This window comes from Falco peregrinus, chromosome 5 (genome assembly GCF_023634155.1).
Source record: "Falco peregrinus isolate bFalPer1 chromosome 5, bFalPer1.pri, whole genome shotgun sequence".
Classification (NCBI taxonomy): domain Eukaryota; kingdom Metazoa; phylum Chordata; class Aves; order Falconiformes; family Falconidae; genus Falco; species Falco peregrinus.
Window position 1 is genome coordinate 115491850 of NC_073725.1, and position 23291 is coordinate 115515140.

General features: G+C 62.8%; 4 protein-coding genes across 4 annotated transcripts; all 4 read left to right on the forward strand.

The window, feature by feature from the left end:
* Nucleotides 1–578: 578 nt before the first annotated feature.
* RASSF1 (Ras association domain family member 1) lies at nt 579–6270 on the forward strand. Its single transcript, XM_005234973.3, has 6 exons — nt 579–1244; nt 2270–2391; nt 4603–4707; nt 4798–5092; nt 5647–5762; nt 5868–6270. Exons 1-6 carry the CDS (start codon nt 995–997, stop codon nt 6012–6014), a joined length of 1035 nt encoding a protein of 344 aa, XP_005235030.3. The 5' UTR covers nt 579–994; the 3' UTR covers nt 6015–6270.
* A 269-nt stretch (nt 6271–6539) lies between these two features.
* TUSC2 (tumor suppressor 2, mitochondrial calcium regulator) lies at nt 6540–11526 on the forward strand. Its single transcript, XM_055805029.1, has 3 exons — nt 6540–6720; nt 7014–7134; nt 8758–11526. The coding sequence occupies exons 1-3, from the start codon at nt 6578–6580 to the stop codon at nt 8821–8823; spliced, it is 330 nt and encodes a 109-aa protein (XP_055661004.1). The 5' UTR covers nt 6540–6577; the 3' UTR covers nt 8824–11526.
* Nucleotides 11527–14642: 3116 nt separating this feature from the next.
* HYAL2 (hyaluronidase 2) lies at nt 14643–17622 on the forward strand. Its single transcript, XM_027783163.2, has 3 exons — nt 14643–15935; nt 16622–16711; nt 16894–17622. Exons 1-3 carry the CDS (start codon nt 15009–15011, stop codon nt 17293–17295), a joined length of 1419 nt encoding a protein of 472 aa, XP_027638964.2. The 5' UTR covers nt 14643–15008; the 3' UTR covers nt 17296–17622.
* A 600-nt stretch (nt 17623–18222) lies between these two features.
* Nucleotides 18223–20201, forward strand: HYAL1 (hyaluronidase 1). Its single transcript, XM_005234971.3, has 3 exons — nt 18223–19461; nt 19586–19675; nt 19764–20201. Exons 1-3 carry the CDS (start codon nt 18562–18564, stop codon nt 20079–20081), a joined length of 1308 nt encoding a protein of 435 aa, XP_005235028.1. The 5' UTR covers nt 18223–18561; the 3' UTR covers nt 20082–20201.
* The last annotated feature ends 3090 nt before the right edge of the window (nt 20202–23291 follow it).

Consider the following 23291-nt stretch of genomic DNA (forward strand, 5'->3'; position numbering starts at 1 on the left):
TCCCAGAGAACCTGAAAAAAGAGCCAATAAGGCTGTGGTTACCAGAAGGACCAAGCCCTCGGTGGTCAAGGCCCGTGAGCTGGGGCGGGAAAGGGGGCAAAAAGGCCTCCTTGCCACCTCTCCTTACCTTTTGGCTGTTACATTAGAGCAGCAGGGGCAGGCAGAGGATGTGGTTAGCCCAAGCACCTCGCTGTGAGAAAGCAATGAGTTTCTCGGGTGTTTGTTACCTGCCATCTCATAGGGATGGTTTCCCCCCTCCCCTCCCAGGTGATGTGATATTAGCACCAAGGGTTTGGCCCCCTGCCTACCAGCATCTCTCTGCAGGGTGTGGGGGTGGTCTGCTGTGCCTTGGGGTGCCTTCCACCTTTCCCAGCCAGCAGCTGCTGCCAGAGGGCTGGGGCCTTGTGCTGAGCGTGGCTGGGAAAGGTTGGCAGTGCTGTGCCCCTTTTCTGATGGGGTGTCTGAGACACACCCCCCACGCCCCAAAAGCAGGCGCCCCAAAGCACGCCCCAGTGCTGTTGCTGTAGGACCCACAGGCAGGAAACCATCTTGGGTCCAGCTGCAGCCACAGCGAGCAGCCCACGCTGGGGGTGAGGAGTTTACTCCAAGCACGGAGGCTCTCCGGGGGAGCTTCGGCTGCTGCTCACCCGCTGCCAGAGCTTCCCCCGGGCCCCTTCGCCGCTGGGAAACTGAGGCACGGAGCGAGGCTTGCCCCGGCCCTGGGAGGGAGCGGGGCTGCCCGAGTGGGGCCCCCCTTACCCGGCGGCGGCTCCGGGAGCCTCTTCCCCGCCTCCAGCCCGCCCCGCCGGGCTTGCCGGGACCGGGGGTGACGGTCGGGACCCCGGGGCGCCTGCGCGGCTGTCCCCCCTCTACACCCCGCTCCTGCCTCAGTTTCCCCTGCGGTGGCCGGACGGGGCGGCCCCTCCCGGTCCCCGCCCCAGCCCCGCTGCCGGCCCCCGCGTCGGCGCCGCGCAGCGCCCGCGACCGCCGGGCCATGGAGCTCATCGAGCTGCGAGAGCTGCAGCCGGAGCCGCGGCCGGCCCGGGGCCGCCTGGAACGGACCAACGCGTTGCGCATCAGCCCGGCCCGACGGCCCGGCCCCGGCACGCACCCCGACCCGCGACTGACGGCGGCACCGGGCGCCGGGCACCGCTTCGAGCCCCGGCGCCGCGGGCTCCACACCTGGTGCGACCTCTGCGGGGACTTCGTCTGGGGCGGCGGCAGGAAGAGCCTCCAGTGCCGCCGTGAGTACCGCGCCGCGCCCCGGGCCTCCCGGCACCCCCACGGGGCATCCCACCAGCGGGCACCCCCACCACCGGGCACCCCAACAGGGCACTGGCCATCCCGCCAGCGGGCACCCCCACCACCAAGCATCCCAACACCGGGCACCCTGCCCCTGGGCACCCCGATGGCACAACGGGCATCCCTCCAGAAAGCACCCCTGACAGGGCACGGGGCATCCTGCCACCGGGCACCCTGACGGGGTGCCAGGCTCCCCACCACCACACACTCCCACCGGGCACTGGGCATCCTGGTAGTGAGCACCCTGACTGCGCAGCAAGTCTCCCACCACTGGGCAGAAGTATCCTGGCACCGGCCACGCACACCAGGCACTGAGCATCGTGTTACTAGGCACCCCCACCAGGTACCATGCATCCCAGTACCAGGCACCTGCACTGGGCGCAGGCATCCCAGCACTGAGCATCCCCACTGGGCACGGGCAGCTCAGTACTGATGACTCACACTGGGCATCCTGGTACCAGACAAGGCCACTGAGAGCTGGGCATCCCTGTACTGGGCACACACACTGAGCACTGGGCCTCTGGGCACCAGGCACCACTATCAGGCACCAGACACCTCCATACTGGGCACACACACTGGGAACTGGGCAGTCCCCTGCTGAATACCCCTTCAGGCACTGCACATCCTGGTACTGGGCACCCACACTGGGCAGCCCGGCACCATGTACCCCACCAGGTAGTGGGCATCCCGGTACCGGGCACTGAGCATCCCAGCCATCAGGTGCCCACACTGGCCAGTCCAGGGAGCACGGGCACTGCGGTGCTGGCCAGCAGCATGGCACAGCAGTGTCCCATGTGGGTGCTGCCCCCTGAGCCCGCAGCACTGACACGGCATGGGCAGGCAGCTGGACATACTGGCACTATGCACCAGCCCTTGCCCCACCAGGCACCAGTACCCCCCCCGGTGCAGCCACGGACCCTGATACCCAGCGCCGTGGTGGTGACACTGTTCCTGTCCCCATCCCCAGACTGCAGCTTCATCTGCCACTACCGGTGCCGGGCCTTGGTGCGGCTGGACTGCAGCGGCCCCCCGAGCACCAGCGATGAGGACGATGGCAACGAGCAGGCACTGGAGAAGGACACCAACGTGGTAGGGCCTGGCCCATGTCTGCGAGGGAGGGCGTGGGCAGGGGTTGGCTGTGCCATGCTGTGCCATGTGAGGCCACGCCATGTCAGGGCAGGCTGTGCCGTGCCAAGCTGTGCTATATCAGCTTGTGTCGAGCCACACTGGGCTTTGATGTGCTGCTGGGCTGGCCTGTGCTGTGCCATGCCAGGCTGCACCATGCCAGGTTGTACCAAGCCTTGCTGTGTTGGTGCTGTGCTGCACCAAGCCAAACGATGCTGTGCTGTGCTGTGCCAGGCAGTGTCGAGCCACGCTGTGCTGTGCCGTGCGTGCCATGCCGGGCTATGCCACACTGGGCTGTGCCAAGCCATGCTGGCCTTCACTGTGCTTTGCCATGCTGGGCTGTGCCGAACCGTGCTGTGCTGTGCCGTGCCAGGCTAAGCTGTGCCCAGCTGAGCTGCGCTGGCCTGGGCTGTGCCCGGACAGTCCGTGCTCGCCGGGCCGAGGCACGGGCGGGTCCGGGCGCGGGTGAAATCACCGCCGGAAGCGGGACCGCGCCGCGCCGCCCCCCTCCCACGTCACCCCCCCAGCCGGGGCGGGGCCGACAGCGGGAGCTGGGCACGGACGGGGACCGCGCCGAGCCGGGACAGCACCGCGACAGGGACCGGGCGGAGCCGAGCCGGGACAAGGAGTGAGCCGGGCCGAGCCGAGCCAGGACAGGCACCGGGCCGAGCCGAGCCGGGGGCGCGCCGAGCCGGGCCGGGCCAAGGACCGGGCTGAGCCGAGCCGGGAGCGGACCGAGCCGGGCCGCAGCCCGGGGACCGGCCGGGCTGGCGCGTGGCCGGGTGTGCCCGTGTGCCCGCGGGCTCAGCGGGGCCGCGGGGCGGGCGGAGCGGGCTGCGGCCGCCGCCGTGGCCGTGCCTGTGGCCGGGGGCGGCGGGGCCGGGGGCTGCGGGGCGGCGGCGGCGCTGGCGCTGCGGCGGGACGGCACGGGGGGCAGCACGGCGAGCAGCGGCTACTGCAGCCAGGAGGACTCCGACTCCGAGCCCGAGCTCTTCTACACAGCCCGCACCTCCCTCGGCCGCCGCCCGCGCCGCCGCCAGGTCGGTCCCGGGCCGCCGGCCGTGACGTCACGGGGGGGGGGGGGGATGACGTCAGCCGGGGGGAGCGCGCACACGGCCCCCGGGCTGGGTGCTGGGGGACAAGCGAGGGTGAGCTTGGTGTGGGGCCGGTTGTCGCCCTGTCGTGAGGAGAACGTGGGGGGCAGGCGGTCTTGTCTTGGAGCTTAGCATGGCTCTGCTGTGGGGCTAAGCATGGTCTTGCTATGGGGCAAGTGTGGGAGCAAATGTGGCCATGCCGTGGGGCATGGTGGCTCTGTCCAGTTGGATGGATGCAAGTGTGGTGGAGCAAGCAAGGCACTGTGGGCTGAGCAGGGCTCTGCTGCCTGGCTTGGCCATCCCATGGCCCCCCAGGCTGGAGCTGCCCCCAGAGGGGGCAAGGGACGCTGCTTGGGAGTGCCAGGGTGAGCTCCCTGGGGCAGTCTTACAGCTGTCCCCACCCCGTGTGGACCCCTGCAGGGTCGGGCAGTGCCTGCATGCCACGGGATGGCCGGTAGGGCTGGGAGCCCCGGGTGCTCCCCAGCCCCCCAGCACCGTAGGGACATGTGCAGCTCCATACGGTGGCCCCACAGCCCTACATAAATACTCATTAGTGGGTGCTGGCGGTGGGGATGCTGAGCCAGGACGCCTGTGTGTCCCCGGTGTGGGGCCAGTACTTGGAAGCAGGTGCTGGCGGCATGGATGGGCTGCACCCCTAGCCCAGCCCAGCCCTGCTGCCTGGGATCCTGGGGCATCCCCCTGGCACTTGCCCTGGTGCTGGGCTGCCGGCACCCTGACTTGGGAATGCTTCTCTGATCTGGGGTTCTGGAAGAAGATGCCCAGCCCCAGAGTGTCCTCGCAGCAGGTTCACCCATCCCTGCAGCCCCAGGGCCGAGGGCTGGGGGCAGGGGGTGTCTGGTGCCAGTACCCTTGGAGCAGGGCTGGGGCTGTGCTGAGCTCAGCCGTGCTTCCCCGGCACAGCTCAGCTCCACGCCAGCTGGGCTGATGCAGCCCTGCACAACTACCAGCATGTGTGTCAGCCGGTGTTCCAGGGTGGGCTGGGGGGCCAGCAGCATGCCAGGGCAGGCACAGGGGGGTCCTCCTGGCCACAGTGCTGCTCAGTCCAGCTTCTGTTGTGCAGGATGAGCCTAGTGAGTGGGAGAAGGCAGAGCTGGACCAGGCACAGGTGGAGCAGCGGATCAAGGAGTACAACAGCCAAATCAACAGCAACCTCTTCATGAGCCTGGTATGGAGTCAGTGTGGGGTCAGTGTGGGGCCAGGGGGTCAGCGGTGCCCTGCCCTGGCCCCACTCACCCCCCCCACTGGTGTCTCCCAGAACAAGGATGGCTCCTACACTGGCTTTATCAAGGTGCAGCTGAAGCTGGTGCGCCCTGTCTCGGTGCCGGCCACCAAGCGGGTCCCCTCCCTGCAGGCAGGGCGGATGGGGCCGCACACCCAGGGGGTGAAGCGCCGCACATCCTTCTACCTGCCCAAGGGGACTGTCAAGCACCTGCACATCCTCTCGCACACCCGTGCCAGCGAGGTCATCGATGCCCTCCTCCGCAAGTTCACCGTTGTGGATAACCCCCACAAGTTCGCCCTCTTCGAGAGGTCTGAGAAGGATGAGCAAGGTAGTGAGTGCTCTGGAGTATCCCTGTCCCTATAGTGGTGGCTGAGTCCCCGTGGTGGCAGTTTCCCCTGGGTGGTGGTGGCCTTATGGTGGCAGCATCCCCATGGCAGTGGTGTCCCCCTGGTGGCACTGTCCATGGTGGCAGCATCCTTGTGGCAGTGATGTCCCCATAGTGGCAGGTTCCCCTAGGCAGCCACATCCACGTGGTGTCACCATCCCTGTTACGGAGGTATCTGCCTTGGTGGTGGTGTCCCCAGTGGTTGTGGAGGTGTCCCCCACGGCAGCAGTATCCCCTATGGCAGCAATGTTCCCCATAGTGGCAGCATCCCAGTAGCAGTGGTACCCTCTTGGTGACAGTGTCCCCTGTCACCATGGACATGTCCCCCATGGCAGTGGTGTTCCCCAAGGTGGTGATGTTCCTGTAGTGGCAGCATCCTTATGGTAGCAGCATCCCTGTAGCAGCAGTGTCCCCACAGTGACAGTGATGTCCCTGTAGTGGCAGTGTCCCCATGGTGGTGGTGTCCCTTCCGCCATGACATGTGGCTGCCGTTGCAGTGTACCTGCGGAAGCTGGCTGACGAGGAGCAGCCGCTGCGGCTGCGGCTGCTGGCTGGCCCCAGCGAGAAGGTGCTCAGTTTCATCCTGAAGGAGAATGAGACTGGGGAGGTGAATGTGAGTACGGGGACAGGGAGGGGACTGGCACCCACACCCCCAGAGGATGTGGCCACGGGGGAACGTGCTGTGTCCCCGTTGCGATGGCAGCCCATGTGCCTGCAGTGGGACGCCTTCACACTGCCGGAGCTGCACAACTTCCTGCGCATCCTGCAGCGGGAGGAGGAGGAGCACGTGCGCCGGCTGCGGCACCGCTATGCCCGCTGCCGCCAGAAGATGCAAGAGGCACTGGCCACACGCACACCAGGGTGACCACCATGCCACCCGTGCCCGTGGCCAGCCAGCGCGCCGGGACCCTCGCCTGCCGGCGGGTGGGGGCACAAGGCAGGGGGGGTGGAAGGGGGCACCCCGGGACCCACCGGGCCGACACAACCCCCGTGGGGCTGGCCCGGGGAGTGGGGTCCCCGGGGAGAACGAGTGTCCCCGGGGGAGTGGGTGTGCCCAGGGGGGCGAGTGTCCCCGGGGGTAGGCGGGGTGGCGAGCACCAATAAAGGCATCTTGGTGACGAGGCCTGGCCTGCGGCGTGTCCTTGGCGGGGAGGCCGGGGTGGGGTGGCTGGGACGGGACGCGAGGAGCCACCGGGTGCGAGCGGGGCGGCAGCTGGGGAGGGCACGCTCACGCGCCGTGCTCACGTGACCAGGGCAGATCCTCCCTCCCCGGTCACGTGCGGGGGGCGCTGCGCGTGCCGGAAGTGTCGTAGCGCGGCAGCGCACGCAAGGGCGGTGCTCGCTCGGTGTCGCCGAGCTCTGGGCCGCTCCCCCCCTCCCCCCACCCCCCCCAACCCCGGTCCCGCTCCCGCCGCCCCCGCCGCCGCCATGGGCGCCAGCGGCTCTAAGTCGCGGGGGCTGTGGCCCTTCGCCTCCCAGGCGGCGGGCGGCGGCGGCGCTGAGGGCCCCGGCGGGCAGCAGGCCCTGGCCCGGGCGCGGGCCGCCACCCCCTTCGTCTTCACACGGCGCGGGTGAGAGGCCGGGGGGCAGTTGCCGTAGCAGCCGGGTGGGGTGTTTCGCTGCTGGGTCGGCTCGGGCCTACACGGGCACCGGCAAGGCGCGGGAGGACAGGCCCTGGCCTGCGGCGGGGGGACCGGGGGGCGAAAGGGGCCGACCCCGACAGCCGCTGGGCCGGCAGCGGCCGGCCCCCGCGGCTCTCCGGGGGTAGCGGTGTCGGCCTGCCCCAGCCCCCTCCCGGCTCGGGGGTTCCTGCGGCAGCTGGCGGCAGGCTCTTACCTACTCGCCTCCCCTCTCCTCTCGGCAGCTCCATGTACTACGATGAGGACGGGGATCTCGCTCACGAGTTCTACGAGGAGACAATCGTTACCAAGAACGGGAGGAAGCGCGCCAAGCTGAAGAGGATCCACAAGAACCTGATACCTCAGGTAGTGCGTGGAGAAGGGTGGGGAAAAGCGAGTGCCGGAAGTGCCACAGTGACAGCTGAAGACCCAGCTGTGCAGCACGTGGGCCTTCTTCCTCGGGGGCATCTTCTTGCCGGGCTTGCTGGGAAGGTGAAGGCTTTCTGCAGTGCCCCCCGCCCCCCCCCCCCCTCCCCCCCAGCTTCTGCTTCAGAGCTGTGACTCCTGTGTGTCCTGGCTTACATGCACATCACAGCATGAGGCTGAGACAGGAGAGGCATAGCTGGTGACACCTTCCAGCTCACGTTTCCAAAGGGAAGCGGTACTCCAGCCCTTTAGAGCTGCCAGGATGGGGAAGATAAGTCGCCTGGGTGTGTGTTGTGGGGCGCAGAGTGCCAGGCAGCCCTCCGTGGCCATGATGTCCCATTGCTGAGCACCTTCTCCAAGGTGTGGGGTGCTGTGCTCGCTCAGCCAGTGTCCTGTTGCTGCAGAGGGCCAGACCCCGGCTTTGGGAGCAGCAGCCAAAGCCCATCACCTGCTAATGAGAGTGTGTGTGTTCCCCCCAGACACTTGGCAGTGACAGTGGTGTTGACACCTATGTGTTTTGCAAAACTCTCCTCTTAAAATAAGCAACTGTGGTCAAGCTGGGCAGGGGCTGGGGCACTGATTGAGAGTCTCACTACAAAAGGATAGCCTGCCTGTAGGGAAGCTTCTGGGGGTATAAATGGAGAAAAGGGGCGGATCAAACCAGTGCTGGAGAGAGACCCTGCAGGAGTCTTAACCACATAAGCAGAAAGGCATGGCTTTAGCAAGTGCCTGGGGTGAGCTGTCGGTGTGCTCTGAGGGCTGGGCAGACCTCCAGTGGAACAGGACCCCTCTGAGTGCTGCACAACCAGTTATGGGGGGAAGCATACAGTGCCACTCCCCAGGCTGGCGTTCTCACAGAGGCAGGCTTGGGTGGTGGGGCTGACTCCTCAACAATGTGGCTTGAAACTCACCAGGCTGGAGAGAGCAGGTACTGGCACTAAATAGCTCTTTGCTAGTCCAGGCTTTTCTCTGGCTCTGCGTGTACAGGCCCAGCCCCAAGCCCCTGCTCCCCCCTCTCCTCCCAGCCCCCACCTGCCAGCATGTTCTCCCGGTGCTGTAACAGGAGAAGGCTTGAACAGGGCATGGGAAAAGCGCCTGTAGCTGGCGTGGAGGGAGTGTGCATTCAGCAGCCTCCCCTCTGGATAGAAAGCTGCTTTTCTTGTGTGCCAGCTGCCCTGGCTGCTTTCTCTCATAGAGCTCTTTTCATTCTTTTAAATCCCGTGAATGAAAGGTGCTGGATGAAAAGCCCAGACAGCCAATATCTGCCAGTCACGCACCAGCTGCTGCACGGGCAGTGCCTGGCAGAGCAGCTCCCTCCTTTCTCACCCTGCTGAGCTCCAGACCCGCCATGTGTGGCAGCCATCCGTGCCGCCCTTGGCTCTCCAGGGACCGGTTCGAAGGGCAAAGTGCTTTCACCATGTGCTGTTCTCCAGGAGTACCTGGTGCCAAAGCAGCTTTATAGACTCCTGTTCCTTGAGGGTGTGGTATCCTCTGTTGTACTCACAAGGCTTGTGGCTGTTGTTGGATGGTCTCTTCTGCTCACCACTATGATTCTTCTTTCAGGGCATAGTGAAACTGGAGCACCCTCGCATTCACGTGGATTTCCCTGTGATCATCTGCGAGGTGTGAGTTGCCAGACATTGCTGCCCGCAGGCAGGAGGCCCTGCCTCACCACCCCCAGCCTCACCAGGTGAGGCTGTGTTGCGTTCCCACCCAAGGAAGACTCTGACCATGCGGCAGGGACAGGGGCTTTCCCCTCTCCTGGAGGTGAGGTGGGACAGAGCAGGCCAGGCTGGGCTTGGCTAGCACTCCTCACAGGAGATGAGTGGCCTTGTGCAACAACTGCTTAAAAACATCCTCGCTTGAGTCAGAAGACTTAAAATACCTTTTGTAGCCTCTAGCTGACATTTGATGGGTAACTGGAATTGCAAACAAGCTGCTGTGTTTGAGCTGTTAAAGGGAGAGTGAGCCTGCACTTCTCACCAGAGAAAACCCTCTGCTTCTCAGGTATGCGGCCCAGGGAGAGCCAAGGCAAGGTAATGTGCTGCCTGGGGCCCCAAGGTCCCTTGGGCCTGGTGTTTAGATGGCCAGTGTTGCGGCATGGTGCTTGACCATGGGTGTTAGGTGCTGCTCCCCTGGATGGGTCCGTTGATGGAGGATAAATGGGGCAGGCCAAGGTGGGGCTGGTCTTGAAGCACATTTGGCTAGCTGTTGCGCTCCTCTTGGGAAAGGGACGGAGATCAGATGCTGCTGTCTTGGACCTCGGTTTCTTCCCCGTGTATGTTTCCCATTTATGCCAGCTGTGGGGAGGTTGGCTTTGCCACTGCCTGCAGTCCCCCTTCCTGCAGGAGATCTCTGTGGTCCGTGGCTACTGCTGATGGCAGCGAGGTCCCCAGCTCTGCAGCAGACATGCCACCCCTGTTAGCAAGTGGGCTTCTGCTGAGCCCTGTCCCTCGCCCACTGTGGGGCTGGGCTGCTGGGCAAGGTGTCTCCTCCCCCTGCAGCCATCTTGAAAGTACCTCCTGGTGGGGTGGGCCTTGACAGAGCCAAGCAGGAAGAAAATCATCTCTTCGTTCCCCATCCCCCAAAAACAATCGATTGGTATCCCTATCTGGCTTGGAAATCTCCCTGGCAATGTGAACTACGGTTCCTCCCGCATCACAGCTGGTGGCAGGAGGAGAAATGCGATGCACTTTAAAGGGAGGCTTTCTGCTCCATCTCTGAAGGTCCTGCTCTTTTCTCCTCTTTCCTCCTGTTTGAGAAGGTTGAGGTTGGCTTGGCAGCACCAAAAAGCCTCTCACCCCTGCGCAGAGGCCCCGGGGTGCTGAGCCAGCTGCCTCAGGGCCGGGGAGAGGCCTGACCCATACCACCCCTCGCCAGCATTATGAGCCACTGCCTCCCTGCTTAGCTGCCCCCAGACCGGGCAGGTAGAGGAAGACGGTCAGCGGTCACAGCGTTAAACTGGGTCAGAGCCCGCTGCCCACAGCAGCTGGCTTGGCTTTCCTCCTCTTTCGTTCTAGAACTTACTTTCTAAGCACTTCAGATGTTTGCTACCTCGATTTTTAATTTAGGCTGCTGGCTCTTGGCTGCCAGCCCTGTCGGCCTCTGTGTTGGATGTATCCATCCCCACGCCCGCTGAGAGCCGCCCCGGGCGTAGGGCCACATTCCCAGCTTTGGGGAGGTAACAGCAGCAAGGCTGTTGCTGTCTTCCTGTCACCACCTCTTCCCTCTGTGTCCCCCCACCCACTGTTCCCATCGACAGGAGCGAGCATGGAGGGTAAAGCGGATATGCTGGCTGCCACTGGGCAGGGAAGCAGGAGGGCAGGGCTGTGGTCTACACTGTGATGCTGGGCGCTTCTTTCAACATCTTTTGTTCTCCTGCTTGCTTGAAAGTCTTGTCTTAAAACAATCCCCCACTGAAGTGTTTCTTATTTGCACCACCTGCTCTCGAGTTTCTCCTGGGCTGGATCTCCCTGGGAAGGGCATCCCTTGGGCTCCACAGGAGAGCAGGAGCTGCTGTCCCCAGGAAGAGGAGAGGAGAGAAAGCCGCAGCTGGGCTGCCTGTGCCACCTTGCCCTGATGCTATCTGAGGGCACGGGAAGCTGCACCAAATCTGTCTCTGGTACAGGAGAATACAGGGAAAGTGGAAGAGGAGTGGGGAAGGGGCTGGTGCAATTTGCCTGCCCTAACAGGGTGCCCCTTGCCTGGCTACTGGCCAAAAATCTGGCTACTGGCCTGAATGCCTGGGAAGGGGGGGGTAGAGACTGAGACCAGCTTAGCAAGGATGCTTTTGTCCTCCCTGACAGGCTGCCCACCCTTCCCCCAGGGCATCAAACATGCTTCCCCAAAAAAACACGCCTTCTCCCACCACCCCCTCCCCATGTCATTGGAGTGGCAGCAAACCTCTGGAGGCTGCCCACAAGCTGCGTGGTGCCCTGCTTCTTCCCAGGCTGGTCTCCTGAGCAACCAGCCCCCATACCCCCTCCCTTCCGCTGGCCTGTAGCCCTCCTGCAGCAGGGCCTTGGGAGCACCTGGAGGGATCTAAAAATGTGAAGGTCGCTGTAAATAGTATCTGTGTCCACTGTGGTGTTGGATAAAGAAAAAAAAAACACAATTCCTTTCTAAATTTTTTTTTTTTTACAATTTCTGTGTGATGTGCTTTCTTGTGTGGATGTATAGCCAAACCATACTCACTGATACTAGGCTCCTTGCTCCTTTAATGTGTGGGTAGGACCCATGGATGTGGGAAATGCACACTGTTTATGGTCCTTCCTCCTAGTGCATCTGTCCACTTTTGTTAAATTTCAATAAAATTATTTGTAGACCCCACAAGTCCCAAGAGCTGTCTTACATGGGAGGGTGCGTAGGCGAGCAGCTGTGCTTATGGGTGGAGGGAGGAGATGCTAGGAGATCCAAGGGGAGGTGGGCTTTGTCGTGCTGGTCTGTTTGCTGCTGGCACTTTGAGACCCCTGGTTTTTTTGGGAGAACGATGTTTGCACACTGGGCGGTACTGGTGGTGAAGGAGCCATGAGTCATGGCCATTGCCAGGTGCTCCAGTTTGGTACTGGTGCTGGCAGGAGCTGGTGGCTTTGTCAGGCTGTGACTCTGCTTATAGCTGCTGTGACATCCTTTAAATGCATAACTAAAATGTGTTTATATAAATATATGTAATTTGCTTGTTCAGCCCAGTACGTCTGGAGCTTGGGCCCCTCTCCCTTTCTATGTGGGGAGGGAGGGCTGAGGGACCCAGGTGTTGTGGGCTGCCCAGCTTCAAGCTGACCTCTTCCCATCCCTCCACTGGAACCCTGAGCCCTACGCCCTGCGGAGGAGAGGATCTGCCTGTCCACTCCTTCATCACCTGCCCTGTCAGATCCGTGCCTTATTAATCACCAGGGCCTGATGACTTTCTAGAAACCAGCATGACCCCATGACGGGATGCTAGTCGTCCATGGGGTGAGTGTGATCTCACTTTTGTGCCTTGTGTCCTGTCCCTGGCAGCCCAGCAAATGTTTTCCTGCAGCCACCACCACCTATCATCATTTCCTCCGCGCAAGCCGGCTCGGAAACGAGCTGCTGACGAAAGCTGTAATGAGAGTGAGTGGTGCGATGTGTTCTGCCAGCACCGCAGCTTGTGGGGGACAAGGCTCTGGGACTTTTGCCCATTGATCTGTAGGGGCCCCAGCCCCAGGAGGGACAGATCGTGATGGCCTCAAGGGGGACTGGGTGGACTGCACAGGGCGTTACAGCTCAGCGAGGTTAAACAGGGCAGTGGCTGCGTCCTGCCAGCACCGTGAGCATCTCCCGTGGCCACCCTGGTCCCCTCCTGCTGTGCCCACAGCCCCCAGCCCGGGGCGCAGGTGGATGCTGACCTCCCCTCTGGCTCCACCGCTGCTCAGTCACCAGCCGAGCTCCTCTTGCACCTCGCCCAGACCTGTCTGGCATGAGCGGGTGTGACTAACGCCCTGTTATCTGGCACCCACGGGGGATGTGCAGCCATCGGGTTGCCTGCGTGGGGCAGCTCCCCGGCTTGGCTCACCCCAGCCACTGTCCCTGCCACTGCCACCCTGTGTCCCCTCGCTCTCGTGCCTGACTAGGAATGGCTTCAAGTCACCTCATGCTCAGCAGGGCGAGAGCCCAGAGGGGAGGCTGGATGTAGCCAGCTGCCCCCTCCCAAAATCCAGGGTCTTCACTGTGGGAAGGGAGGAGGGAAGCCGAGGCAGGTGATGCCGAGCCCTCCTGCGGGGCAGCAGCAGGAAGCTGTGCTTCATTGAAGGCTTCCAGTCCTCTCGGCAGCATAGAGCTGTGACCCCTGAGGCCACCCTGCTGCCGGTGGGGCTGTTACCTTTGCTGTGTGAGGCTGTGGAGGATGGAAAATTTTAGCTTGTTTACTGCCTGCTGGCACTGGGATTTCTTGGCTACCCACAATCTCTCCCGAGGGCTTTGGTGGCCAACGCCTGGCCAGTCCCTGCCCCTCCTGGCTGGTGCTCAGCAGTGACCACAGGCTGGGCCGAGCGTGGGGTGCAGTCAGCCTGGTCGCTGTGCTCGTCCCTTGTGGTGCTGTCACCCTCTTCGTGGGAGCTTTGCCACGAAAGCTGACACGCAGGCGAGTTCCACTAACTGGAGCCATCTGTGGTGCCTGTGGTGCTGGGCTTGGCACTGTGCCGGCACCGAACAATGCTGGGCTCGGCACTCCTGCCCGCTCCCCCAGGAGCTGACGGCGGCTGGGGAGCGCTTCCGTAAATTCAGTCCCACTTCCTTCCCCTGCCGGCCCCAGCACACCCTTGTGCTCCGGCCCCAGCGCTTTCTCGGCGGGGGCACCCCCGTGGCCCCCAGCCATGCTATGGCCAGGGCCAGCCCTGGCCAGAGCAGGCAGGGGACAGGCAGGACATGGGAGGGGTCCCTGGGTCCTGCTTGTCCTGCTGCCCTGCCTGGGGCGACCCACTGGAGCCTCAGTGGCGCCCAGGAAGGAAGCCCCCCCAGTCCTGCTGCCCCTGTGCCCCCCCTAGTCCCTCCTGGTCAGGAAACCCACGGGGCCATGGCTGAGTCAGCAGCACCGACTGCCCCAGCCCCACACAGGATGTCCTGCCTGGAACAGCACCACCCGGGGTATACCATCACTCTGAGGTTGCCACTGCTCTGGGGACAGCATGATCCTGGGGTCACCACCATTCTGAGGACACCATCCTGGGATCACCACTGTTCTGAGGTCACCACCATCCTGGGGTCACCACCAACCAGGGGACACCTCCTGGGTCGTCATTGTTATGGGGCCACCATCCTGGGGTCACCACTGTTCTGAGGTCCCCATTGTTCTGGGTTCACCACCACCCTAGGGTCACCACCAACCTGGGGACACCACCAACTGGGGAACGCCACCATCCTGGGGTTGCCATTGTTCTGGTGTCACCACCACCCTGGGGTCATCATCCTGGGGTCAACCATTGTTCTGCAGTGACCACCATTTCGGAGTGACCATGTGCCTGGGGACACCACCATTTTGGGGTCACCGCCGCCCTGTGCACCCCCTGCCCCGCCGAGCGCCGCAGTGCGCCGCGTCCCCCCTGCGCCCCGCGGCGCCCCCTGTCGGCGTCCCCGCGGCCCCGCCCCGCCCCCATCTACTGCCCGGGGGGCTGGGCCTCACGGGCCGTACCATGCGCGGCGGGGGTTGTGTGCCTGTGTGACTCGCCTCGCCCCGTGCCGCGGCCCCACGTACGTGTGAGTCCGCCGCCGGCCCGCGCCCCCGGGGCCCCTCTGTGGTCCACTCCGCTCCCCGCCCCGCCCCATCGCGCCGCGGTCGGGGCGGGGCCGGCCGGGGCGGGGAGGCGGCGCCCCCGCGGGTGGTGCGCGCCGGGGAGGTTTAAAGCGGGCGGCGGGGGGAGGTGGGGTTGGTGAGAGCTTGTGGTGGGGAATGGAGTGAGTGGCGGTGAGAGCCGGGTGGGGAGCGGGACGGGACGGGACGGGACGGGACGAGCGGGGCCGGGCCGGGCCGGGCCGCGCCTGGCCGCGGGGGGCTGCGCCCCGGCGCTTTGTGCACCGCTCTCGGACAAAGGCGGCGCCGCGCCGGCACTCGGAGGAGCGGGACCGGCGGCGGGGGGGGAAGCGATCGGAAGCGGGCGGAGCCGCTTAGGACCGGGATTCTCGGGAATCCGCCCCCCCCCCCCCCGCCCCCGGGTGCTCAGCCCGGGACCCCCTCTGCCCCGGGCGAGAGTTGTGGGGCGGGGGCTCGGGGCAGTGTCCACCTCGGGGGGCGGTGCGGGCAGAGCCGCCCCCTGCTGAGCCCGCTCTCCAGCTGCCCCAGGCCCCCGCCGGGCAGGATGCGCGGGGGCTGCGCGGCGGCCGTGGCCGTGCCCTGGCTGGCCCTGCTGGCCCTGGCCCGACAGCCCCCCGAGAAGCCGGCGGCCGCCCCTCTGCTCACCCGCCGGCCCTTCCTGGTGGCCTGGAACGTGCCCACCCAGGACTGCAAGCCCCGCTTCAAGGTGCCTCTGGACTACAGCCTCTTCGACCTGCAGGCCTCCCCCAACGAGGGCTTCGTGGGGCAGAACCTCACCATCTTCTACAAGGAGCGCCTGGGGCTCTACCCCTACTATACCAGCAAGCATGTGGCCGTCAACGGCGGTGTCCCCCAGAACAGCAGCCTGTCTGAGCACCTGGCCCGCCTCCACGAGGGCATCAGCAAGTACATCCGCTCGCCCGCCAAGGAGGGGCTGGCTGTCATCGACTGGGAGGAGTGGCGGCCCATCTGGGCTCGCAACTGGAAGCCCAAGGACATCTACCGGGAGGTGTCGCAGCAGCTGGTGTACCAGTGGCAGCCCACCTGGTCCCGTGAGGAGGTGAACAAGCAGGCGATCTTTGAGTTCGAGTCAGCTGCCCGGCAGTTCATGGTGAGCACCCTGCGTATGGCCAAGAGCTTCCGACCCAAGCAGCTCTGGGGGTTCTACCTCTTCCCTGACTGCTACAACCATGACTACAGCAAGAATAAAGAGACCTACACTGGGCAGTGCCCAGATGTGGAGAAGACGCGCAATGACCAGCTGGCATGGCTCTGGAGGGAAAGCACAGCTCTCTACCCCTCCATCTACCTTGACCAGCTCCTGGCCTCCACCCCCAACAGCCGCAAGTTTGTGCGAGCACGGGTGAGGGAGGCTATGCGCATCTCACAGCAGCACCATGATGGCTACTCCCTGCCAGTCTTCGTCTACACCCGACCCACCTACATCCGCAAGCTGGATGTGCTCAGCCAGGTAGGGCTGTGCCACTGGGATGTCCTTGTCCCAAGCCCCAGGTGCCTGGGCTCTGGGGTCAGCCGAGGTGGTCCCTCTGCCCTTCTCCCATCTAGGTCCCCTGGAGCAGGGTGGCTCTGGAGGCTGATGCCCATCCTTATGGTGTTACTGGCACCCTGTGGTTTGGCAGTCTCCAAACTTTGTTTGCCCACTCCTAGGGTGGGGAGCAGTACCCCATGGCATGGGTTGGCTCTGGGGAGCAGGAGAGGTGCCCAGCTCTACCTCTCTCCCTCTAAGGTGGGGGTCATGGTGTGGGTACCCCCAGCTCAGCCCACCTGTTGGTAGATGATGGGGAGCCACAAAACTACCCCCCCAATGAGCAAGGTGTCTGGCAGGAGGACTGACACCAATGGTCACCATCACCAAGGGAGTGCCTGGGAGGTGCTGCAGGACTCCTGTGTCCTAGCAGCTGGATCCCTGAGGTATGTGAGCCCACTCCATGCTGGTGGGTGGTGTTGGGTGCAGAAGGAGGTTGGTGTTGGGAAGCCTTGTCCCCGAGGAGCTGGGACAGTCCCCTCTCCCTGTGACCTGGAGTAGTGATGGGTCTTGCCTCCCTGACCCTGCAGTGGGCTCTTTGGAGCACACTGTGCTGGGGGTGTGGGTGCTGTGTGGGGTCTGTGGGTACTAACCAGGCTCTGTCCCTGCAGCCAGACCTGATCTCCACCATCGGAGAGAGCGCGGCCCTGGGTGCAGCCGGGGCCATTTTCTGGGGTGATGCAGACTACACCAAAAACCGGGTATGTTTGGGGTCATTGTGCCCCTGGAGAGGTGCATGATGGATGGGAGGGGTCACCTGCCCCTAGAGGGGGACCAGTGGCTCAGGGCTGGGGTGTTCTCTTTACCTCGGGTGCTTCTCTCCCTGGGGCATCCCAACATGTCCCTGATACCACCCACCCACTCCCACACCTGCTTCCTCCAGGAGTCATGCCAGATCATCAAGAACTACCTGGAGGGGGACCTGGGCCGCTACATCACAAATGTAACAACTGCGGCGCAGCTCTGTAGCACGGCACTGTGCCAGGGCAGGGGCCGCTGCCTGCGCCAGGACAGCACTGCCGACGTCTTCCTCCATCTCAACTCCACCAGCTTCCAGCTGCGGCGACAGGATGAGGACCGCCCCCAGCACCCCCTCTTCTGGGCGGAGGGCCAGCTGTCCTCTGCTGACACCCTTTTCCTACGGACCCACTTCCACTGCCACTGCTACCAGGGTTGGCAAGGCAGTAGCTGCCAGGAACCTGCCGGCCCCCACGGTGGTGCCCCTGCCCCCCGGACACCACTGGGACTTGGGGTGGTACTGTTGCTGGTGGCAAGCTGGTGCTAACCCCCCCTGGACTGATCTGCTCCCTGGCACCCCTTCTCTGGTGTGGTGTAGGGGATTTAAGATATCCCTGCCCTGCCTGTGAGGTAGCTTGGTGGGGTGGGGTGGAGGAAGGGGCTGGCCCTCACTGTAGGGGCAGAGCTGTGTGGTTGCCCCACTTTTGCCCTCCCTGCCGTGGGGCAGGTGCCCCCCATGAGTGTGGGTGGAGGAGGCCTCTCCTGTTGTAAGGAGAAGGATGGGAGCAGGGAGTGGGTGCTGTGTGGTGCTGAGCCCCTGTGTGCTGCCCCACACCGAAGTGCTTTACCTTGAATAAAGCTGGGCAGAGCGTGAGTGGGGTGTGGGCTGGTTTGGGGGAGGGGGTGAGGGCGCCGGTCACCCTGCTGTGGCCTCGCCAGGGGCGTGGGGCGGTGGGTGTGCGGTGCGGGGAAGGCGCCGCAGGGGTTGGAACTTCCCGCGTGGGAGCGGCGGAACGCGGCTACGGCCGGGCCACCCACGTGGAGGCTGGGGTTGCCCCGCCTCGCCCTCCCCTTGGACACGCCTCTCCGCCGCGCGGCCGTGGGCAGGGCGCTCTCCGGGCTGCGGGGGCGGAGCCCACCCGGGGCGGTGGCGGGGGCGGGCACATCTCTGCGGGGGCCGGGGGCGCCCCTGTGTCGCCGAGCCGTGTCCTGGCCCCGCCGCTGCCCCGTGGGCATGGCCACCCCACTGCTGCCACCCCGTGCCTGGTGCGGAGGGCTCTCCGCGCCCGCGTGTCCCCAGGCTGTGCCATCACTGTGTCCTGCCCGATGCTGTGTGCTTCTGCCCAGCAGTGCCCTCCTCCCAGCACCCCATGGCCGATGCTCTGCGCTTCCCCAGTGGCGCCCATCCGGTGCACCCCGTGTCCGTCACCGTGGCCTTGACACCCCCCACCCCCCACCCCGCGTCTGTTTGTCTTTCCAGCCCAGCTCATCGGCCGGTCAGTCACTGGGTGTTGACTCTGCACATTCCTCCGCAGCCGGGCCTGCCGCTGCCAGCCATTAACCGGGGCTGGCACGCTGCTGTCCCTGCTCTGGGGCCGCCGTGCTGGGCTCCAGCTCCTGATAACTTTGGGGATATCACGTCAGGAGGTGGGAGAGGTGACCCTGCGTGACTGGTAGCACTCGGGGACAGGGGCGTGGATTAACGCTGGCCCTGGCTTCGCGTGGGGATAAAAGCATCGAAGTCTGCCCAGGTCTCAGCCCGTCTCGGCTCTCCCCAGGCAGCTCTGGCTCCCATCCCGTGCCCGCCAGCGCCATGGCATCAGGGTGGCCCTGCTGGGTCCTCCTGCTGCTTCTGCCTGCCCTGACCTGCACTGGGGCACCTGGCCCTGTCCTTGTCAACCGCCCCTTCATCACCGTCTGGAACATCCCCACTGAGCACTGCACCAAGAAATACAATGTCACCCTCAACCTGGAGATCTTCGATGTGTTGGCCAACGACCAGCAGTCCTTCATTGGGCAGGACATCACCCTCTTCTACACCAAGGAGTTGGGACTCCTCCCCTACTACACATCCAACGGGTTGCCAGTGAACGGGGGGCTCCCCCAAAATGCCAGCCTGGAGGCCCACCTCCACCAGGCCACCCAGGACATCAAGGTTACCCTGCCCAACCCTGCCTACAGGGGGCTGGCTGTCATCGACTGGGAGAAGTGGCGCCCGCTGTGGGTCCGCAACTGGGCCTCCATGGACATCTACCAGCATAAGTCAGAGGATCTGGTGTGGCAGCAGCACCCGCAATGGCCCCCCAAGCTGGTGAAGGAGACAGCCAAGAAGCAGTTTGAGCAGAGCGCCCGCAACTTCATGGAGCAAACCCTGCAACTGGGTGAGACCCTCCGTTCCGATGGTTACTGGGGTTTCTATGGCTTCCCCAACTGCTACAACAATGACTTCAACAGCCTGCCCTACACTGGGAGGTGCCCGGTGGTAGAGCAGCAAAGGAACAAGGAGCTGCAGTGGCTCTGGGAGAGCAGCCGGGCGCTCTACCCCAGCATCTACCTGTCCCCCCAATTCAACGGCACCAACAAGGCGCTCCCCTATGTTCGGCACCGTGTGGCTGAGGCTTTTGCTGTCCAGCGCGGTGTCCTTGACAGTGGCATCCCTGTCCTGCCCTACTCCCAGATCGCCTTTGACCGCACCATTGACTTCCTCTCCCAGGTGATGGGGATGTGGGAACGGTGGGCATCTCTCGGGCTGGTGGGTTGGTGCTGGGGAGTCTTTAGCTCTGCCGGGGCTGTGCAGGGGCTTTGGGCACTGTTGACTTCTCTTTACCTGGGTGCAGGAGGACCTGATGAACACCATCGGGGAGAGCGCTGCTCAGGGTGCTGCCGGCATCATCCTCTGGGGCAGCCTCAACTACAGCACCTCCAAGGTGAGTATGGCGGGCGGCACCATGCCACTGCCCATGGGGATCCCTGTTCCCCAGCCACGCAGAGCTGTGACACAGTGTGCTGTTGCAGGAGATGTGCCTGAGGCTGAAGAAGTATGTGGAGGGGCCCCTGGGCCACTACATTGTCAACGTGACGGCCAGTGCTGACCTGTGCAGCCAGAGCCTATGCTCCGGTCAGGGCCGCTGTGTGCGTCGGGAGAACAAGCAGGGCTTCCTCCACCTCGACCCCTTCCGCTTTGCCATCGACCTGCAAGTGGGCAGGCCCTGGCTGGTGGCCCAGAGCCTGGAGCCTGATGACGACGTCGCCCGGCTGGCGGAGGAGTTCAGCTGCCAGTGCTACAACGAGTGGCAGGGGCCCCACTGTGACACCCAGGGCTTCGCTGAGTGACACCCCCGCGAGACCATGCCAGGGACACTGGTGTGGGCAGGGTGACACCACCCCATACCCTTACTGTGCAGTTGGGACCCCCACTATGGGGCTGCTAATAAAACTGGTAGGTGCCTGCAAGCTTCTCCTTGTCTTCCACTGCAGCACGGTCTGGGGTGGGAGGGTCCCCTGGTGACACTGGCAGTGCCTTGCAATGCTGCCGAGGGCTGTGCGTCAGGCCAGGGTGCCTGGGAATGTAACACCACAGGGAAGCCACAAAACAAGAGGGAAATTTATGGGGAAAGACATAGGAAGGGGGTTAATGGGGGACAAGGATGAAAGAAGGGGGAATGATGGGGAGCAGCCAGAAAGCGGAGACGATAGGGGTGAAAAGATGTGGCTGTAGCTGGGAAGTGTGGGTCCCCCAGCCCCTCGCTGGGCATAGAGGGCTGCGGTGTGAAACCAGTGCCCCCACTTTGATTTTCTCTTGGATGGTTATATGTAAACCAGTTCAGCCCTTGAATGAGACAAGAGCACTGTTTTCTGTATCCCAGGCTGCTGACTCAGCAATATCTGGTTTTTAAAGCGATTGGGAGCAGGCATGAGATGAAACACTGCTTCCCCGGCCCAGCTGCGATGAAGGAAGATGTTGCCACCTTCACCTGGACGTTCAGCTTGGGCTGGGGAAATCACAGACTTGTGTCTCTGCTCTTATGCCCAAGTTTAGGCAACCTCTCCATGATGGGACTGTGCTGCACAGCACTGTGCGTTTGCTGCAGACTTACAGACTTGCACCCTTATTTCTTATGCTGGTGAATGCAAACCACTGCAAGGCACAGCCCATCCTCTGTGGCACGTGTGCCAAGCCAGCTCTCACCAAGTAGCAAACTCCCGCTCAGTGGGAAGGAAGGGCAGCACAAAGCAGTGTCTGGTTTAGATGCTTCAGTTAAAACCTCTTTGCTAAACTGGGCCTTGGTAAATGCTCTTATCAGAGATTCTTCCTCCAGTCAATGGGTAATGGGTGGCCTCCTCCTGTGGAAAGCTCTATGGCCTGGCTGAACCCCCTGCAGAGTACCAGGACTTGTGAGCTCCTAGTAGCCTGGTGTGGCCTTGGGAGAATGCCTCTGCAGAGGAATGAGAGGACCTCCTGGCCACAGACTGCAAAGGGGAAGAGCATCCCCAGGGCATGCACTGTGCAACCTTCATCCTGGGTTTTACTCTCTAGGACTGAGAAACCGGGCTGAGCTCTGGTCAGAAATGGTTCTGCTGCTGGTGGATCAGCTGCTTCTGCTTGGTGTTTGGGTGGTGGAATAGGAACTCACCTGGCGCTGTGCTGTGCAAAGAGGACAGGGCAGCTGGAAAAGCATTACTGCTCCAACAGTTTATTGCCAGCTCTACTAAGCTCTATGTACTAACAACTCCATTCAATACCACTGACTGGCTGCTGACTCTGCCTGTCCAGGACGTGCTGCACTGGGGTCTGATGTCATCGCCTGCATCTGCACCCCTGAGGCTGCATGTGCAGGTGGGGCAGTGGGGGAGTGGTGGTCTTTGGCCACAGAGTGATGTTAGCCTTGGCAGAGCTGAGAGTGGTATTGGGTAGAAGAGGGCCCGAGGGATGAAGCTTTTGCTGCCTGCTGCTCCGGCTGGCTCTGGAAGCGTGGGAGCAGCTGCTGGTGGAGACAGACAGGTGCTGCCGAGGCCAGGAGGTGCTTCAGCACATCATTTGGTGGATGCTGTCATCACGGGTGGAGACGCCGGCATGTCCCCTGCAGGCTGGCCACCCAGGCTTCTGAAAGGGTGCCTCTCCATCTCCAGGGCTTTCCGCTTGAGGCCAGCTCTTCTCCTGCACTTTTCCAGCAGGTGGGGATGCCCTCTGTTGAAGAGGGGGTTATAGTAGTAGAGTATCTAGAAAAAGCAAAGGAGAAGAGTTAGTTGCCACCATTCCAAGCCTGGAAAAACCCCAAGCTATGAGAACCAAGACTCTGAATTTCACAAGACAAACATGGGTATTGGAAGGGACTCGCAGGGTGTTTGAAACCTAAAGCTGTGGCTGAAAGGTTACGTGAAACATTCTGTTCAGTCACCATCACCCCTGGCAGCAAAAACAGTGTAGGCTTTTCAAAAGCACAAGAACTGCTTTCAAAAGCCAAATGCCATGACTTTTCAGCAACTTCAGCATGGGTATGAGCAGGGAGGTAATACTGGGGTCCTTAAATGTGTGCATCCTCTCGGTATTCAGCAGGAAGGTTTCAGGTTTGGTGCAGCAAGACACATAGCAAAGACATTCAGAGCAATGTGATTATACTGAGTCTGTCTTTCCGTGTAACAGGTTCAAACTAAGCAGGTATAGCCAAGCTGTATTTTATCTGTGTTTCCACTAGTCAGAAAGACTAACTCAAACCTTCCTGAAAATAACCTGAGGAGGAAACTAAAACCAGACCACTGGCTGCCATCCCCATCCCCTCTATTGTGAGGCCTTATGCAATGTGAAGGTCCGTCTCTCCCCCAAGACTCCTGCGAGCATTAGTTGATGTGCGGAGCGACTGCTGTACCTTGCTGTGAGCAGAAGCTTCTGCTTCTTCTGACAGGAACTCAGGCAGGAAGGCAGATCTTTTGGCATCCTCTTGCATTTTGATGAATCCATAGCAGTTCATCTGCCTGAAGGAAATTCTTCATGCTCTGCCTGGTAAAAACCTGCAGAGGTTCTCCCCGGCCCAGCACCTCCTCTTTGAAGAGCTCCTCATTGATGGCCATGCATTTTCCACCCCTTGCTCCACCAAATGGACTGAAACTGGTTGCTTTCCACCATCCTCCAAAGCTTCTGTGGAAAGCAGAGGGACAGTAGCCAGCTGCCTTCACCTGCGCTCTCACTGGAAGCAGGAGGGACTGGTTTGGTCTCGTGTCTGTCACCGCCTGGTTGGACGTGCCACTCCTTCCCTATTGCTCACACGGCAGCATCCCGGGAGGCTCCTTCCCCCTGTCCTGGAGGGCCAGGAGAAGTCAGGCCTGCTGACTGCCCCAGCTCGTCTGGAGCAGACAGGGATGGTGTTACTTGAGCAGACAGCTCCTGTTCCATTGCTTTTGTCTCAGCCAGACCAAAGCTTGCCTTGGCAGCCACCGCCCTGGACCGCCAGACCTCGTCCTGCCAGTCAGCAAGCAAAGGCCAGCTGGCACTGGCTGACTGTGGGTACCAGCAGGATATTCCGGCATGTCATTGTGATGTCCATG

Coding starts and splice junctions, on each gene's coding strand:
- RASSF1 (XM_005234973.3), top strand. CDS start 995: ATGGAGCTCATCGAGCTGCGAGAGCTGCAGCCGGAGCCGCGGCCGGCC. Junction 2,392..4,602: donor TGGAGAAGGACACCAACGTG/GTAGGGCCTGGC, acceptor TCTGTTGTGCAG/GATGAGCCTAGTGAGTGGGA. Junction 5,763..5,867: donor ATGAGACTGGGGAGGTGAAT/GTGAGTACGGGG, acceptor ATGTGCCTGCAG/TGGGACGCCTTCACACTGCC.
- HYAL2 (XM_027783163.2), top strand. CDS start 15,009: ATGCGCGGGGGCTGCGCGGCGGCCGTGGCCGTGCCCTGGCTGGCCCTG. Junction 15,936..16,621: donor AGCTGGATGTGCTCAGCCAG/GTAGGGCTGTGC, acceptor CTGTCCCTGCAG/CCAGACCTGATCTCCACCAT. Junction 16,712..16,893: donor CAGACTACACCAAAAACCGG/GTATGTTTGGGG, acceptor TGCTTCCTCCAG/GAGTCATGCCAGATCATCAA.
- HYAL1 (XM_005234971.3), top strand. CDS start 18,562: ATGGCATCAGGGTGGCCCTGCTGGGTCCTCCTGCTGCTTCTGCCTGCC. Junction 19,462..19,585: donor CCATTGACTTCCTCTCCCAG/GTGATGGGGATG, acceptor ACCTGGGTGCAG/GAGGACCTGATGAACACCAT. Junction 19,676..19,763: donor TCAACTACAGCACCTCCAAG/GTGAGTATGGCG, acceptor GTGCTGTTGCAG/GAGATGTGCCTGAGGCTGAA.
- TUSC2 (XM_055805029.1), top strand. CDS start 6,578: ATGGGCGCCAGCGGCTCTAAGTCGCGGGGGCTGTGGCCCTTCGCCTCC. Junction 6,721..7,013: donor TTCGTCTTCACACGGCGCGG/GTGAGAGGCCGG, acceptor TCCTCTCGGCAG/CTCCATGTACTACGATGAGG. Junction 7,135..8,757: donor ACAAGAACCTGATACCTCAG/GTAGTGCGTGGA, acceptor TTCTTCTTTCAG/GGCATAGTGAAACTGGAGCA.